Source organism: Trichosurus vulpecula, chromosome 6 (genome assembly GCF_011100635.1).
Source record: "Trichosurus vulpecula isolate mTriVul1 chromosome 6, mTriVul1.pri, whole genome shotgun sequence".
Lineage (NCBI taxonomy): Eukaryota > Metazoa > Chordata > Mammalia > Diprotodontia > Phalangeridae > Trichosurus > Trichosurus vulpecula.
In genome coordinates this window covers 182,616,151-182,633,718 of record NC_050578.1, presented here as the reverse complement: position 1 = coordinate 182,633,718, position 17,568 = coordinate 182,616,151, and the positions used below count along the sequence as shown (strand labels likewise).

Sequence of the window (17,568 nt, the reverse complement as noted above, 5' to 3'; positions counted from 1 at the left end):
TATGTCATACACACCCTGAATCTATCACCAATGTCAGGAGATAGGTAATATTTTCTTTATCATTCTTTTGGAACCATGGACAAGTCACTGTGTTGATCTCTTCGGGATATAGGCGTGGTAAGACTTTATAAAATGTTAAAAACTGAAATCGGGGATAGACTAACATTTTGCACAGTCACTATAACAATGCAATTAAAATACTTCTTAGTACTGTCCAAATAAAGAATATATATTTTCTGTTAACAGTGGGCTTTTAAAAAGCCTTTTTCTCTCAGGAAGCATATTCTGTTAAAAGGGGGGGGGGGTGGTAGTCTTTTCAGGTTTTCTTTTTTTGTTTTTTAATTCTTTGTATCAAAAAGGTTTTAGTAATTTTTAAAAAAAGTATATTGGCATATCTTTTAAATAAATACTTTTGAAAAGTTCTCATCATATACATACATACATAAATGCATACATACATGCTCATTTAAATAATTATAAGAATACTATCTCTATCCGCAGGGACTTCGCAGATTTAATAAGGAAAGAGAGGACATAAATCTAAATAACATTGCAGGGGAAAGAATTTTAGGTTTGTAGTCAGAAGACCTGTTTTTCAGTCCCATCTTTGTTACTTATTACTAGTATGTTATTGAGCAAATCACATAACCTCTCGTAGTTAGAGGTTAAGATCATGGATTTAGAACTCTAAGGTACCTTTAAGTTCACCTAGTCCAACCCCTTCATTGATAAGCAAAGTGAATCGCAGACTTGCCCAAGGTCCCACAAAGTAAGTGACAAATATCAAGGGCCTCCAGCTTCAAATCCAGGGCTCCTTTCATTCTACTACACTTCATGCAACAGTGGGCAGGACACTTTATAGTTTATTTTTTTTATCTTTTGTATCATGGAGTTATAATAGGAAAACATTATTCATTAAGCCTAAAGAAATGAAGCCCTGGCTACAAATTGTACTTCACAGAATAAACAAAATTCATTACTATTAGTAACCTGTGAGATGTTAAAAGACTACATAAAGCAACCATATAGAATTGCAGATCAAACAGAAAGCTTTCTGAAGCACTCCTGTTAATATCCCTACACTAAAAGTCTAAGTTTGTTTCTTGGATAATCATTTATATAGGTTTGGGAAATAAGAGTTCTTCTTATCTTGAAATAGTTTTCTGTGTCACTTTGAAAATTAATTTTTGTTGTTATGACATATACATTCAAACTTTAAAAAGATAAATAATACATTGATTTGTCCTTCTAGTTATTTTATTGTTTTACACTATCTTTACCTTCCAAAAGTCTGTTTGTTACTTTATATTGCTCACTTCTGATCCTGATAATCATTTGTATTCCTTTTGATTTGAGACATGTTTTTGTCTTCAAATGGCTTATATGGAAAGCTCTTCTTGAAAGTTTCTCAATCTTGAAAAATTAAAAAGTATAAACTTTGGGTGGAAGAAGTATCCAGGAAGACCTGTCTGTCAGTGCACTTTTGACAAATATATATTTGGGGAGATAGTGAAGACGGGCAGGTCTTTTCTATTTTCTTCAACTGATACTGTCCTTGTAAAAGGTTTGTAGCTTCAGCCAAATATGTCATAGAAAGAAATAGTGGAATCTGTTAAAACTTTGTCATGTTTTCCAGAATTTTTTAAAAAAATTAATAATAATTGCTAACATTTATCTAGTGATTCAAAGTTTGCAAAGCTCTATACATGTTATTTCATTTATTCCTTACACCAAACCTGTGAGGCAAGTGGTCTTAATATCTCCATTATACAGATGAGGAAACTTAGCCTGGGTCAAGTTAAGTGACTTGCCCAAGTCATAAGGCTATTACATGTCTGACATAGAATTTGAACTCAGGTCTTTGTGACTCCCAAGTCCTGTGTTCAGTCTACTAGGCCAATCTTCCTCTTAGGTACAGATATCAGTTTGATTTTTAAAAGGTCTTGCAAAGACAGCTAAATGAGATATCCAAGTACTACGAATAGGTGACTGAAGATTTAGGTACTGTGCCCATCAGTTGTTACGTGATACTTCACTTAATTCCAGCTGAGTGCAGTCAGTCTACTCACATTTATCCAGCACCTATTCTTTGCCAGGCACTGTACTGGGTGCCAGAGGTGCAGAAAGAAAATAGTCCCTTCTGACAAGGAACTTATGTTCTATTGGGAGAAACTACAGTTACACATCTAAGTAGTTACGAAATAATATAAATAAAATATCAAGGGATAGGGTAGCTGAGCATTTATTTTCTGTGGTTCTATTGTTAATGTCAAAATATCACTGAGCGAATAAATTCCTTAAGATTTTGAAAGCCAATGCCATTCTTATTTGAACCTATTTCCTAGACTCATCTTTTGTATTATCTACTATCAACTTCATAGGGCAAAATATTATAACTTTTTAATAATATTTAGATTGAGGTTCAAATCATTGTGAAGGAAACATGTTATAATAGAATGAAAAGAACTAAGCTTAGGGTTTAGCGACCTAACTTAAAATAATATCTTTTACTCTTAATAGCTCTGTGTCCATGATCAAGTCACTTAAACTTGTAGATTTCCTTATCTCTAAAATGAGCATAAAAGTACATTGCAGGGTTTTTGTGAGTAAGGTCCTTTATAACTATTAATATTCCATATAAGCTATTATCATCAGTGAATATCGTCATAGCCTTCCATAATATGTCCCTAAATGCCACTCGCAGAAATGGTATACTAGCCTGTAGGGGCTTGTGGGTCTTATCTGTTGTGGTAATTCTTATGTACTCATAATTCAAACAATTTTAGTTGAGCAATATTATCTAGATAGTTTAACAGTTAGCACCTCAAAATCTTGCAAGGGCAAAAGGTCAATGAAAGTATATTTTATTTCTTCTCTTACTGTCTGTGAGCTTACCAGTAAATATCTATGCTGTATGAATCCGAGAATTTAACTTGTAGATAGCCAAGTGTAAAATGCGTTGGAAGAATTTAAGCTGTATGATAAATGTATGTACCACTGACCAACATAAGCCTACAGCATGGTACTGGAGGGACCTCAGAAGATATGCACGTTAATACACTGATGGTGGACCTATGAATGGGTCTGAACATTCTGAAAAGCAATTTGCAATATTGCTGGAAAAAAAACCCACACTGAATTTTCCATATCCTTTAATCCAGAGATTCCACTGCCAATTGCACATTCCAAGGTAGTCAGAGATTGAAAAGAAGGGTCCCCTGAACGTCAAAATATTCATAGCAGCACTTTTTGTCATATGTCCATTGTTTAGAGAATGGCTAAATAAGTTGTGGCACGTGAATTTGCTGGATTATTACTTCATTGTAAGAAATAGTGAATGTAAAGAATTTTGAGCTTCTGAAGTAAAATGAGATAAGTAGAACCAGGAAAACAACAGACATAATGACAACAACAATGTAAATAAAAAGAAGAAAAAACCTGAAATTGAATACTGTAGTGACTATATTTGGCTCCAAAGAAGAGATGAGAAAATGTACCTCCCTTTTTATCAAAAGGTGAAGAACTACCAGTGGGAAGCGTTGGATATACTGTCAGATTGATGGGTTGGTTAGTTTGGTCAAACTGCCTATTTTTGCCCTCCTGTCTTTTAAAATTTATGTTAGAAAATATGACTAATTGGATAGGGGAGCGGGAGGGATATATTTGGGGATATTAGTAATTTAAAGCAACAACAAAAAAAGAATCAGAATGTCTAATATTTGTGACTTTCATGGAGGATATCCATTAGAGACTCCAAATATGAGGAAATCCCTATAGATGTTTCAGACCTCAAGATACTCTTGTTTGTGTTTGACACAGTGTTAACTGCATGAAACTATGTGAAATCCGTAATCACTAAACATAATTCAGTTTTACTTTTCCACATAGGGGGAAAATACCAATGGAATGAAAAATATTCAGGATATGATACACAGTTGAATGGAAATAAATATATACATATACATATGTACATTGGCAGGTATATGTGTATATATGCATAACATATAGGTATAAAATATGTACAGCATGTAGTAAGCATGTGCATACATATATATACACACACACACATACACACACACACACACACACAGCCATGTTATATGTTTGTGTATATGTATACATATACACAGAAAAACACAGCATTGACCTAAGAGCCAGAAAGGCCTCACCTTGATCAAGTCTGACTTCTGATGCATACTGACTGTGTGACCTTGGCTAAGTCACTAACCTCTTGATGCTCTTTGTAGTTCTTTAATACTACAAATTACAGAGAAGGTGCTGGCCTGCATGGGTAGAGGAACTTTCCTTATCTGGTAGTTCTTTGTATCAGTTACTTCACAGGTTCAGTCCTTATCCCTATCTGTTTTGTCACCCAAGAGGCAACGTGCAATACTAGGAGTTACCAGTCAAGGAACTTAGAAAAAAACCTGGTTTTTAATACTTTCTCTTGTACTTAATAGATATATGGCTATTGGAAAGTCAGTTCCATAGGGTAAGGGTTTAATTAACATGGAGAAGTCCCAGATGAGGCAAGTCCTTACGCCAGTGCATTTTGGCATTGCGTATGTGTGTATGTGGTGTGTGTGTGTATACATAGATTCACTTTTATGGGATAGACACTGTAGGCAGATGATGAACTGGGCCCAAAATTGAATCGAAAATCTGTGGTTTGGAAGGCTTTTGAGAAATTTGCTGCCATATAGTAAGGTGCCATGTGGTTGTGCACCATGGAATACCTTAGTATTAATGTTTTGGGTTAGCCATAGTTGCTGTGAACAGAGTTAAATGTTGCCAGTGAAGAATTACCTGTGAGAAGTGGCATAAAGGATAATATTGGAGATGTATCATCAAAAAAATAAGAGATGAGCGAGTTACTCTAGCAGTAGCAAAGAAGAATCAGTGTACTGCCTATGGGCTTTATTAGTACATATGCATCAAGAATTCCAGGGGAAAGGTCCTAGCACATTGAGTTAATCCATAATGGTGGATTGATAGGTGGACATGGACAAGAGTATTACAGAATTCTTTGGGTTACAGTCTGCACTTTTGAAAGGAGAACTTGGATTAATGAGAGTGCTAAAGGGATTGCAAGTGGAAAAAGTTTAAGAAGCCCTGCTTTAAAGAACCATCATAATCACCTTATTCTAGATACCCCCCCCCCCCTTCCCCACCACCCCCCCCGCCCCGGCTATTTCTCTCTGCCGAAAGCTAGAGTACAGTTAACTTCCTCTGTGACCTGACCATGGCAGAATCTATCTAGTGGGACTTTGACTTTTTTCTGCCCACCCTACAGTGGCTACCTAGAAACAAGCTTCTCTGGGGGACTGTAATCAAATAGGCCAGGCACATTGCTCAGTTATATCATTGACCATCATCAGTGAAAACCATTGAGTGAGTTGGTAAGGGCTATATGAAGTAAAAGAAATGTTTTTCTTTTACATCTCATTGAAGTACAAGATGAATAGAATAGCAAAGTGGCAAAGAGCAGCATATTAGTCTTTAATAAAAACAAATATTATCAAGGAAAATATGCCATTAGAAACTATTAAAATAGTCTGATTGGTAGATTATTTTGAAGTATTTAGTATTTTTGAAAACAGAAGCATTTTAAGTTTCTTCTATATGCCAACTCTGAGAATTAAGATAATCTTGATGATCAAGTTAGTTGGAGATTAGGAATTTATGTTCTTGATCAGATAACTAGCCTTAAAAATTTCACAGAGTCTAATCCTCTGTGTGTGTGTGTGGGGGTGGGGGCACACCTGCTGTGATGGAGCTTTCTTGGCAACTAAGAGCAACTCACAATACAAGGTCTTGTTGAATAGGAAGAAGCATAAGAGTAAAATGATTAACCCTAGTGTGTAAATTGAGTGAGAGGAACCTACCACCTCTCTCTGTTGCTGATATCATTAGTTATTTGACGGAATTGCTAGCAGTTGCAGGCATATAACCCTGACTTATGGCTTTACTGCATGAGGGAAGATTGGATTTAGATCCTGAGAAAACACTTTAGTAAAAACTTGAAACCCACACCGCTTTGGATTTACCTAAAAATTTTTTAAAAATAATGTTGAATTTGATTTGATACCATTTCTGTTATTATACAATATAACTATATAAGCCTGCTTTTTACTTGTAATTTATTTATACTGTGTCTCTAAAGGATACTTGAGAAAAGCAGATTGCCAGGTAACATGCAAACAATGCCAAGCTGAATTGGCAGAGGGACTTTCTTTATTTGGGACTGCTCTGTATCAATGAGATCCCTTGCTAATTAGCCACATTGCTATTAAGTATGAAAGAAAATATTTAAAAACAGGTTTTTTCCAAATTCCTTGGCTGGTAGCTTGTATTCTATAGCACATTGCCCCTCAGGTGACAAAAGAGATAGGGATAAGGACTGGACCTGTGATTTAATTGCTATAGGGAGCTACCAGATGAGGAACTTCCACCAATGTAGGCTAGCACCTTCTCTGTAATTTGTAGTATTAAAGAGTTATGTAGATCGTTAAGAGGTTAGGTGACTTAATCAGGGTTGTAGGCATATTTATAACAATATAGGCCCACTTTTACTTGAAATTTCTTTATACTGTGTCTTTAAAGAGTCCTTGAGGAAAGTAAATGGCCAGAATTGCATTTTGCTAGCAAATGTTATTGTTTTACTAATCTGAAGCTTATCTATACAAAGTTGATTCTCAACACTCTTTCTTTTGTTTAACTGCATTTCTCATATTCTAAAAATAAGAGCCTAAAATTATGCATGTACAATGATGAAATTAGCTGTCTACCTTAGGCAAATCATTTCAGCTCTTTTTCCTTTAGCTTTCTCATTTGTAAAATGAGGGTGTTGGTCCTAGATGATTTCTGAATTTCTTTCCATCTTTGATATTCTGTATTTACTAATTTTTCTGGCAGACGTTTCGTTCAGTCACATGATATAGGAGTTACTTAAATTTTCTTTAATCTCTTCTGCCACATTTATCCAATTATTTGTATGTGTTGTTGCTTTCTTTCATCTTCTTGAGTCAGTCCCATGGAATTCATTGATATTTCACCCAAATATTATTGACTGCAACACTGTTCTCAGAACTTCCTTACCTGCAGATTATTTTAATCTCGTTCTTGATGCTGCAACAAAAACAATCTTTTAAAACTGCTCCCATTTCGTTTCTTCTTTTCTTAGAACCCTCTACAATATCTTTCGTTAAAAATAATATATAAAAGTCTTACAATGGACTTCAGAAGCTTTAATTCCATTACAAACTGCATTGTTTTTAGTTTTTCTTTAAACAGTATCATTTTGTTTCTCCATTGTAGATAAGTTAATTTTCTCTCACGTTTGTTCTTCCTAGATTCAACTCTAAGCCATTATTGGTGGTTCCTTCCTGCATGGAACAGCTTCTTTTCCCCTCTCTCTCATTCTGTCACTCAGAACTCAGCTGATGACTCATCTCCTGAAATCCTTCAATAACTGAGGAGGTATTAGATTATTCCACTCCTCCTGAAGTATGCACAAATGGCTATTCTCAGAACTGTGCATTCATTTAACTACTGTGAAGGTTTTGTTTTCTTTCTTGTCCATTAAAGATTGTAAGCCTCCTGAGGCAGGAATTAGGTTTTCTGGTTGTTGTATACCTCTTCTTCTCAGGTTACTAAATATGCGTTAGACATTCATTGTTGATTGAATTGAATGAACTTCCCAGCCTAATTGACCTTATTTTCCTTTATAGTAATTTATTTTTTTCTTCTGTAAAGAAAATGTGTTTGAAAGGAGCCCTTTATTTTGTTTCTTCTAGTTCACAATTGGACACTTGAAGACACCCTTCAGTGGCTGATAGAATTTGTTGAACTTCCTCAGTATGAGAAGAATTTTAGGGATAACAACGTCAAAGGAACAACCCTTCCCAGGTGATTCCTTTTTTATGTTTTAAGTAATTTTTTTATTTTAGTAAAAAAAAAAAAGATATATTGGAAGTACCTTTGTCAGTGTGAAAACTGTCTGATAACCGTAGATCCAAATGAAAAAAATTCTCCAGATACTATTTTAAAGCGATATCATGTATTTCTACTAGTAAATATGTGAGGTAAATGTGGGTATTTCATTGATGAAATCATGGGTGGTTCCCACTTTGCAGGCATCCATATTAAGAATATGGCAAACATACTGGTAAGAGAGGAACACACTCCTTGCCCTCATGAGTTTGACAGGAGAAGCATTCACTTTTTTTTTAACCCCATATGAGGTGGCCAGCCTTTGGTGGTCAGAGATACTTCGAGGAGGGGCATTTATATTATTAACACTATTGGGTTCTGAGTCCCTTTGTGCTGAATAATATGTAGCCAGTGCAACTGTAGCTGGGTACACAAAGTGTTTTAGAAGGAACATTTATAAACTGGAGAATGTCTAGACCAGGGCAGTGAGGATCTTTCTGTTGCCTTACAATCAGCCATATAAGGATCATTTGAAGGAAATGAGGCATTTCAGCATGTGGGCTTCTGTATCTTACTTAGTTCCAAGAGAAGCATGAAATTAAAATATTTTCTTCCGGTTGAGTGATTTAAAATTTGAAACCACCTCTCAGGCATTCTCCAAACTGAACAGAATCCTCTAGGTATTGTTTCTTTGAGCAAGGTAGAGTACACTGGGACTTTTCTGCCCCTAGTCATAGACTCTGTACTTTTGATGCAGCCTCGTGTTGTGCTTTCTTGGCTGCTATAAGACACCATTGTGCACATTCAGCTGGAGTCTCCTAAAATTGCCAGATCTTTGAGAGAAGGAAACCACTGTCTAGTTAGACCTTCTACATCATGTACTTGTGAAGGAGATTAAAATCCTAGTGTAAATTTTTACATTTATCTTTATTAAATTTCATATTGTTGGTTTCAGCCCACCATTCTAGCCTCGTTAGGATTTTGTTAGGCTGTTTTTTAGGATATTCTATCTTATCCACATTAATCTGTCCTACCTAGCTTTGCAGCATTTGTAAATTTTATAAGCATGCTATTTATGGCTTTGTCTAAGTTACTAAGAAAAATGTCATACTGCAAAAGGCCAAGCATGGTTCCTTGGAGTATTCCACTAGAGAACTTCCAAGATCATTAATGAGTTACTCTTTAGACCCAGCCCCTCAGTTAATTGTGAGTTCACCTAATTGAACTCTCTTATAGCTCATATCTTTCCATCTTATCTATGGGGAATAGCATAACAGACTTTATAAAATTGTGCTAAAATCAAGGCAGACGTGCTAATAGAACTGATTTCTTAAATGAAATATAAGACTACCTACAAATCTATCAAATACCCCTTATTACCAGAACAAGAAATGACATAATTAGCAACCCAACTTTAGTAAAGAAAATCCAGTGTAATATAAATAAACTGCCCCCAGAACTCAGTCCAAAATGATTTATAGATGAATTCTAATGGAAAAGCAATGAATGTTTATGCTACTAAAATTATATGTATTATATATAATTTATATATTTATAAATATGTAATTATAAATATATATTTATAAATATGTAATTATAAATATATATATTTATAAATACATAAAAATATATACATACATATACATGTGTGTATGTGTATATACATACACACACACACACATATATATATATATACACATACATATGTGTATATATATCACTTTAAGATTATAGTCTAATAGAAGCAGTGAAGAAAGAACCCTTTGAGTTTATCTAGTCTAGTCATCTCAATTTACAGCTGAGGAAACTGGGGCTTAGAGAGGTGAAGGCCATTTATCCAAGGTTATATAAATAGCAAGTTGTAGAACTAGAATTTGAGCCCATATCCTTTGCCAGACTCCTTTTGTGATGGAAAAATGGTTCTGATACCAAATCGGGGAGAGAGAACTATGTATCATTTTGCCTGATTAATATTTTGCCAAAAGTTTTAAGTTAAATATTAGCACAGTGACAACAGTAATACCCAAAATTATTCACTTAGAACCACGTGGGATTTATACCAGCAATAAAAGGATGATTCAGCACAAGTACATCCATAGACAAAGAAAAAATCTTTGACAGTATAGCTCTCGTTTATGTTAATCCTAAAAACCTTGGACATGGATGAATCCTTCTTTAATATTATCACAACAATATATTTAATAACAGGGGCTAGCATTGTTTGCAGTGAAGGAACACTGGAAGTTTTCTCAGATTCCCTTCCTGGAACATCTTTCATGTCAAACTGCCAACCGTGGATGTTTACCAAAACTCTGAGGCCATATCTTTTATCTCTAAATTAATTTGATGATCAAATCAGCTTCCATGGGATTACTTATCTCCATGCAGATAATTTCCCTGGCCTTATATCCAGCCTTAGTATTTCCCGAGGTACAGTTTCGCGTCACATACTGCTTCTTGGACAGTTTAATCCAGATGTCTTATAGCTCAAAAAGAATATGGCTAAAGTAAAACTCCATTATCTTTTCCCTTAAGCCCTACACCTCTTCCAGAATTCATTGTTTCTTTAGACAACACCATCTTTATAATTTCCCAGCTTTACAACTTCCGTATCATCCTCACTTTCTTGCTTTCATTCCAGTCCCCCTTTATGTTTCTTGTGAGATCTTGACTTTTCAGCTGCCACATCAACTTTTATGTCTCGCAACTCTCTCCTCCCCACCCCCACAACTATGGCCCAAATTTAGCTCTCATCACTCCTTCCTCATCCGATACCTAGTCCAGGGGACAGGAAGAGAACTATATACCACTTTCACTAATAAGTATTTTGCAAAAAAAAAATTTTGAATGAAATAATAGCAAAGCGACTACAGTAATATATTCAAAAATTATTCACTTATAACCAAATGGGATTTGTACCAGGGATAGAAGGATGGCTGTTGAAATAGACTTCTGATTGGTCTCCTTGCCTCTAGTCTTCTTCTACTCCAGTCCATCTTCCACATGAATACCAAAAGATGATTTTTCTCATCTTTTCAGCTTTATTGCATCTTATTTTTTCCATGTACTCTGTGATTCTTTCTTCTGTTCCTCACATATAACATTCTCATCTCTCATCTCTCATCTCCTTGTCTTTGCATATCCTCAGTGCTTGGGATGCAGTCCCTTCCCACCTCCCCATCTTGTATTACTTGGTTTCTGCTAGGTCTGAGTTCAAATACCACTTTTTGCTGTAGATCTTTCCTGGTCTCCCCTACTGCTCCTATCCTCTTCCCACTCCCACCCTGGTTAATTTCTACCTGTTTAGTATAAATTTTGTACATACCTTTCTGTGTGTATGTTATCTTCCTTTTTTTGTGAGGCAGCTAGAGTTAAGGTCACACAACTAGTAAGTGTTATATTTTCCTTCATAGAAGGAAAGTTGGTTGAGGAAAAAGAGTTGCTCTTTGTATCCCCAGTGTCTGATATGGTTCTTGGCACATAGGAGATGCTAAACAAATGTTCACTGATGATCAAAAGTAAGTACGACCTCTCTTCCTATTGTTATTTGACACGTTTTGGAATTGCTAGGTATAGAAGGAAGATAGGAGAGAAATAAAGGTATAAATGTTGGTGAAGAAGACATGACATAATGCTTTATTTAGGGTACTGCAGAGAATCAGAAAAATACTCACCTAGACAATTATTAGCTTCAGCAAAGCATAATAAAAAAATCCCCCAAAAGTATTATCATTTCTATATAATATGAACACAAAAGGTAATCTAGCAATATTTTTACTAGGCATATATCCCATATAATGCAAAGGTAAAAGAGAATCTCTTTCCATACCCCCAGGTTTAGTTCATGAGAAACAGCATAATAATAGCCTAATTTAGGAGCAAACTCTTGGTTTCAAATCATTATCCTTGTCATATGGTAGTGATGGTAATAGTATTAATAATAATATTATACAATCTATATATTAAAATGCTTTTAATATATGTTCTCCTTTGCTTTTGTGTAATTAATGTAGAACAAGTAGTATCTATTTTTTACATATAAGGAAACTGAGGCTCCAAGCATAGGTGACTTCCTCACATTCATATAGCTTGGGAATAGGAAAGCCAGTACTCAGAGCTATATATTCTGTTATCCAGGTCATTATTCAGTTTTCCCACTACCCAGGGTTTTATTTTACCTTATTTTGTATTACAGAGTCCCTTGGTGCTCTGTTTTTAACCTACAGAACTCTTCTTAGAATAATGTTTTAAACAATTGAAAGAAATGCTAAATATCAATTAGAAGGTTGTAAAAACAAAAATGTATTTTTCCCCACATCCAACCCTTAAATTTTTTCCAGAGACTCCTTGGATTCATGAATCCTAAATTACACTTTATCTGAAATACTAGTAATAATATCTGGCTATCAGTGAATTTAAGATACTTTGATAATTACAAAGCACCTGAATAATAATGATAGGAGATATTTTTATGCTAATTAAATTACTTTTTTAGTGATACAGATGAGAAAAATTAAAGCCTTAGGTAAATTGTCGATCACAGTCAAGTGACTCAGTATAATTTTTGCTTCAGTTTTACAAATAGGTTATATGTAAACTCTGATATACATAAAAAATTAAATGTTGTACATATATGTATGTGTGTATCTGTATGAATGAGTTCTCATTTTAAATTTTTTTTTTTATGAACAGGATAGCAGGACCTGAACCTGCATTTGTGATTTCTCAGTTGAAAATAATTGATCGGAGTCATAGACAAAAGCTTCAACTGAAGGCACTGGATGTGGTTTTATTTGGACCTCTAACACGTTAGTATTCATTTTAACCCAAGAGGGGAAAGGATAATCTTAAAGGGCTAACAGTTATCAGAGTGAAGAAATAACAAGAAAGAGTAGGAAATATGTAGGAAGAATTGGTCATTGGCTAAGAGGAATTAATTAGTTCATCCTTTAGAGACTTGGGGTTAAAATGTTATACAATTTTGCCATGTCACTAGTGGAGCCTGAAATTTATAGAACTTTCAGTTCTGTCTGACAGAAATTATTGATAGAACTCTGACTTAACATTTTTATACTTAGCCTGCATCTTTGAATGTTTTTAAACCTGAGCATTGAAGAAATGATCAATCAGGAATTGGGGGGAAAAAAAGCTGCAGTAAGCCAGTTTAATCAGTGAAATAATTGGTTGCCACTTGATGATGCTGGTTATTAAGACACTTGATTGCATTTACTCTACAGTCAGATTCTTTGGTTGCTGACCTGTAATTGATTGACCTGATTTAATATAAAAATACGTTATTAGCCTCTCTATCACTCAGCAATACTTGGAATAATATGAGGGCATCATATTCTTCTCTGTTTTTTTTTAATCATTGCCTAGTAGTTTTTCAGGATAATTAAGGATCAGCATGGAAATTTCTGAAAGGGGTTTTGTCTATTTCTTAACCATTTCTCAGCGTTTATATAGGTAGCCTTTTCTAAAATGAAGTTGCCTTATTTATTGTATTTTTATTTTTTAACTCCAGAAAGCTTCTGGAAATTCCTTAAAGTTTGTATATTTTAAGGAAGAATTTGGGGGGGTGATTATAAATTGTGATTGGGGTTTCTCATAAACAGAATACATGAAAATATGTTAAGGCAAAATTTGAAAATTCGAACACAATTTGTTACATATTACCCAAATATAGTTTTCACACTCCTTTGGTGCCTTTTTGGTGTTTTCAGCGCTTGCTAAAAATGACTGTTGGAGTGGTAGGTGGAATGAGTTTGTTACTGACTTTATTTTGGTATGAATATAAAACCTAGCTAGGTAAAACAAGTTACTAAAACAATTTACCCTGCTGTAATGTAGAAAGACACCATAGTACTATTGATATGTGCTAGTAGTGAAAGCTATAGATCCCTGAAGGCCTGACAGTCCTGAAGTGCTATACTTTACCCAACATACCACATACCTTAACCTTTAACCTTAACCTTTTCCTTGCCAAAATTTTGAACTCTGTCCTTTGGGGCATACTCTGGCAATTAAATGGGAAGATTAAAAAATTATGTAGAAAATTTCCCTGTATACTGAGCTTTGAAGGAATAGGCATTATAAAAAGGTAATTTTGTGAACAAAAATGTTGTTATAAAGCTAATTTATTTCAGAAGTAATGTATGAAAACAAGCATTATAATAAAGAAATCAGTTAAAATTTATTGATTCGTTAACTCTTACAAATAGATTTTTATTTTAGAATCATTGAATGATTCTAAACACTCACATTAGAATTAGAAAAAATGTTCTAAAATGGGTAAATATATTAAATTTTAAGGGTTCGATTTACTTAAATAATTTCTGTTGTATGTAATGATTTGTTCTTGAATTGTAAAGTCAGTTTATTTCCAGTGATTATACACTTCAGTTGTATATTCATTCACATCAGAGCTGGAGGCTGAGATAAGCTTGAAATGGGGGAGTTCTGTTTCTTATATTTTGACAGCTCTTTCAATATAATTAGTTTTATTTATTTAAAAATATTATTCTGAGAAGGGGGTCCCGTGGATGTACCAGACTGCAAAAAGGATATGTTAATATGTTAATAAGGTTAAGAAGTTCTAAAGGGTATAGGAGTATTAGAATTTTAGTTTTGTCCCTTTGTAGAACATGTCTTTTATGGGTCAAGAAAATTTTTTGATTTTAGCTATTCCAGTGAATCCATAATACTAATTAAGTATATGAGAGGTTGTATAGGAGACCTGCATGTAGAAATCGCATTGTGAGCTAAGTTCTTCTGAAGTTCTGATGCAACAGTTTTTTAAAACCTTATTGAATTTTCTCTCCCCATCAAAAAATTTATTATAGACTAATATTCTCTGTAGTAAGGGATATTTTAGAGGCTCTTTCTTACTGTGTTCTGTGTCCCTGATAGGTAGGGCTCTCTAGCTTTCTAGAGAAATCACTTTTGGTGCTAGAAAACTCTTTAGGCTTCTATTTAGTATTACATTATAAATAGTGTACTAGCAATCTATAATGTCTTTATGGTGATATGGATTGAAATGTTGATCTGGCAGTGAACTATTTCAACTTATTTTTTTTCCTTTGAAATCTGAACACAATTGATCAGTTAGGTCCATTTAGGTAAATAACTTGAGAGGCCTGGAAAAGTATGATTCTTCTTCCCTTAGCAGTGCAGGGAAAGATTTCGTGCTACAAATCTTTCTCCCATATGAGGAGCCAAGAAGAATGTAGCTTTTATTACTCCTTTAGCTGCTGCCTTTCCTCTACCCTACTTTAAAACAATCAAAAAACCCAGTTCAGGAGCTGAGATAATAAATAAGTATTTTTTGTTCTTTTTGAGATGTAACAGGTTTAGTTAGTGATGTATGTAGATTGAATTCTATTAAATGTGGTGCACACTCGGCCAGGATGCCTTCTCTTTTCACCTTTGATACTAGCTTCTACTTAATGGATTGTCCTTGGTTGCCTGTGCTTGTACTACTCTTGATTTTGCGTTGATTATGCACCAAAGGGGGCAGCTAGTTGGCACAGATTGCTGGGCCTGAAATAATGAAGATTCATCTTCCTGAGCTCAAATTTGGCCTCAGACATTGTTAGCTATGTGACCCTGGGCAAGTCACTTAGACCTGTTTGCCTCAGTTTCCTCATATGTAAAATGGGCTAGAGAAGGAAATGGCAAACCACTCCAGTATCTTTGCCAAGAAAACCCCAAATGGGGTCATGAAGAGTTGGACAAGACTGAAAATGACTGAACAACAACAACAACAAAATGCGCCAGAGGAATAGTCAATGTTGGAAGAGTTGAAACTTCCTCTGGTAATAATCTAGTGTCCCATCTGCTTTCTCTACCCTTTCCTTGATTTAATGATGTAAATTGTGCATGTGAATATTAGTTCAAACATTTCTTTTGTGTTCAAACAATTTTTAAAAGGGATTAAAGTTTAAACTATTAGAATCTAGGTACTTCTTGCTTTTCCAAAGTAATTTCTCCTATGAACTGCCATTCTAACAGTTATGTCACATGTACATATTTTATTATTTACATAGGCCCACCTCACAACTGGATGAAGGACTTTGTGCTTACAGTTTCTATAGTAATTGGGGTTGGAGGCTGCTGGTTTGCTTATACTCAGAATAAGACATCCAAAGAACATGTTGCCAAAATGATGAAAGACCTAGAGAGCCTACAGACTGCAGAGCAAAGTCTAATGGACTTACAAGAGAGGTATGAAAGAGAAAAAGATACATAATTTAGTAAGCTGTTTAAGATTGTGATATTAATAACTAAACTACATGGGAAAATAAAATGGTTTTTATAAAAATTTAGCATGAATTTATGACTTAGGCACTTTCACAAATATATTTTTATTAATTCACTAAATATTTCCCAATTACATGTAAAATTTTAAAAACAATTAAGAAAAATTGAGTTCATATTCTCTCCCTCCCTTTCACCTGGCCCCTTCATCAAGAAGGCAAACAATTTGCTATTAGTTATATATGTTGAATCATATAAAACTATTACATTAGCCATGTTACAAAATACAACACAGGCAAAAATAAGAAAAATGAAGAAAGTAAAATAAATATGCTTCAGTATGCATCAGTCCTCTCTAAGGAAATAGATAGCATTTTCATTGTGAATTCTTTGGAATTGTCTTGGATCATCGTCTTGATCAGAGTAGCTAAATCTTGCACAGTTGATCATCATACCATATTGCTGTTACTGTGGACAATGTTCTGCCGGTTCTGCTCACTTTACTTTGCATCATTTCATGTAAGTCTTCCCAAGTCTTTTTGAAACCATCCTGCTCATCATTTCTTATAACATTATAGTATCCCATCACACTCATATAGTACAACTTGTTCAGCCATTCTCCAGTTGTTGAGCTTCCTCCAATTTCCAACTCTGCCACCGCATATGCGCACGTGCGCGCGCGCTCACACACACAAACGCTATAAATATTTTTGTAGAACTAGGTATGTGTCTTTGGGATACATACCTAGTGGTGGCATTGCTGGGCCAAAGGGTATGCACAGTTTTATAGCCCTTTGGGCACAATCAAAATTGTTCCCCAGAATGGTTGGACTAGCTCACAACTCCACCAGCAGTGCATTAGTGTCACAATTTTTCCACATCCCTTTCAGCATTTTTCTGTTTCTTTTTCTGTCATGTTAACCAATCTGATAAGGTATGAGGTAGTATCTCAAAGTTGTTTTAATTTGCATTTCTCTAATCAGTATGAATTAGAGCTTTTTTCGTGTGACTATTAATAGCTCTGATTTCTTTTTCTGAAAAATGCCTGTTCATATCCTTCGACTATTTATCAACTGAGGAATGACTCTTCTTTTTATAAATTTGAAATAATTCTCTATATTTTTGAGAAATGAGGTCTTCATCAGAGAAACTTGCTACAAAATTTTTTCCTAGTTGCCTGTTTTCCTTCCAATTTTGGCTGTGCTAGTTTTGTTTGGGGCAAAAGCTTTTTAATTTCATGTAATCAAACTTTTCCATTTTTATTTCCCCACAATCTTCTCTATCTCATGTTTGGGTAACAAACTATTCCCTTATCTATAGATCTGACAGCTACGTTTTACTCTGTTACTTAGCCAGTGCCAGATTGTTTTGATGATTGCC

General features: G+C 34.6%; 1 protein-coding gene across 2 annotated transcripts in view; it reads left to right on the top strand.

The window, feature by feature from the left end:
• Window positions 1-17,568, top strand: part of STIM2 (stromal interaction molecule 2) — a 169,545-nt gene that overhangs the window by 127,625 nt on the left and 24,352 nt on the right. For both annotated transcript variants that reach the window (XM_036764099.1, XM_036764098.1), the window contains exons 4-6: window positions 7,797-7,908; window positions 12,625-12,740; window positions 15,978-16,155. In XM_036764099.1, coding sequence (XP_036619994.1) covers window positions 7,797-7,908; window positions 12,625-12,740; window positions 15,978-16,155 — 406 coding nt within the window. The remainder of the gene's footprint in view (window positions 1-7,796; window positions 7,909-12,624; window positions 12,741-15,977; window positions 16,156-17,568) is intronic.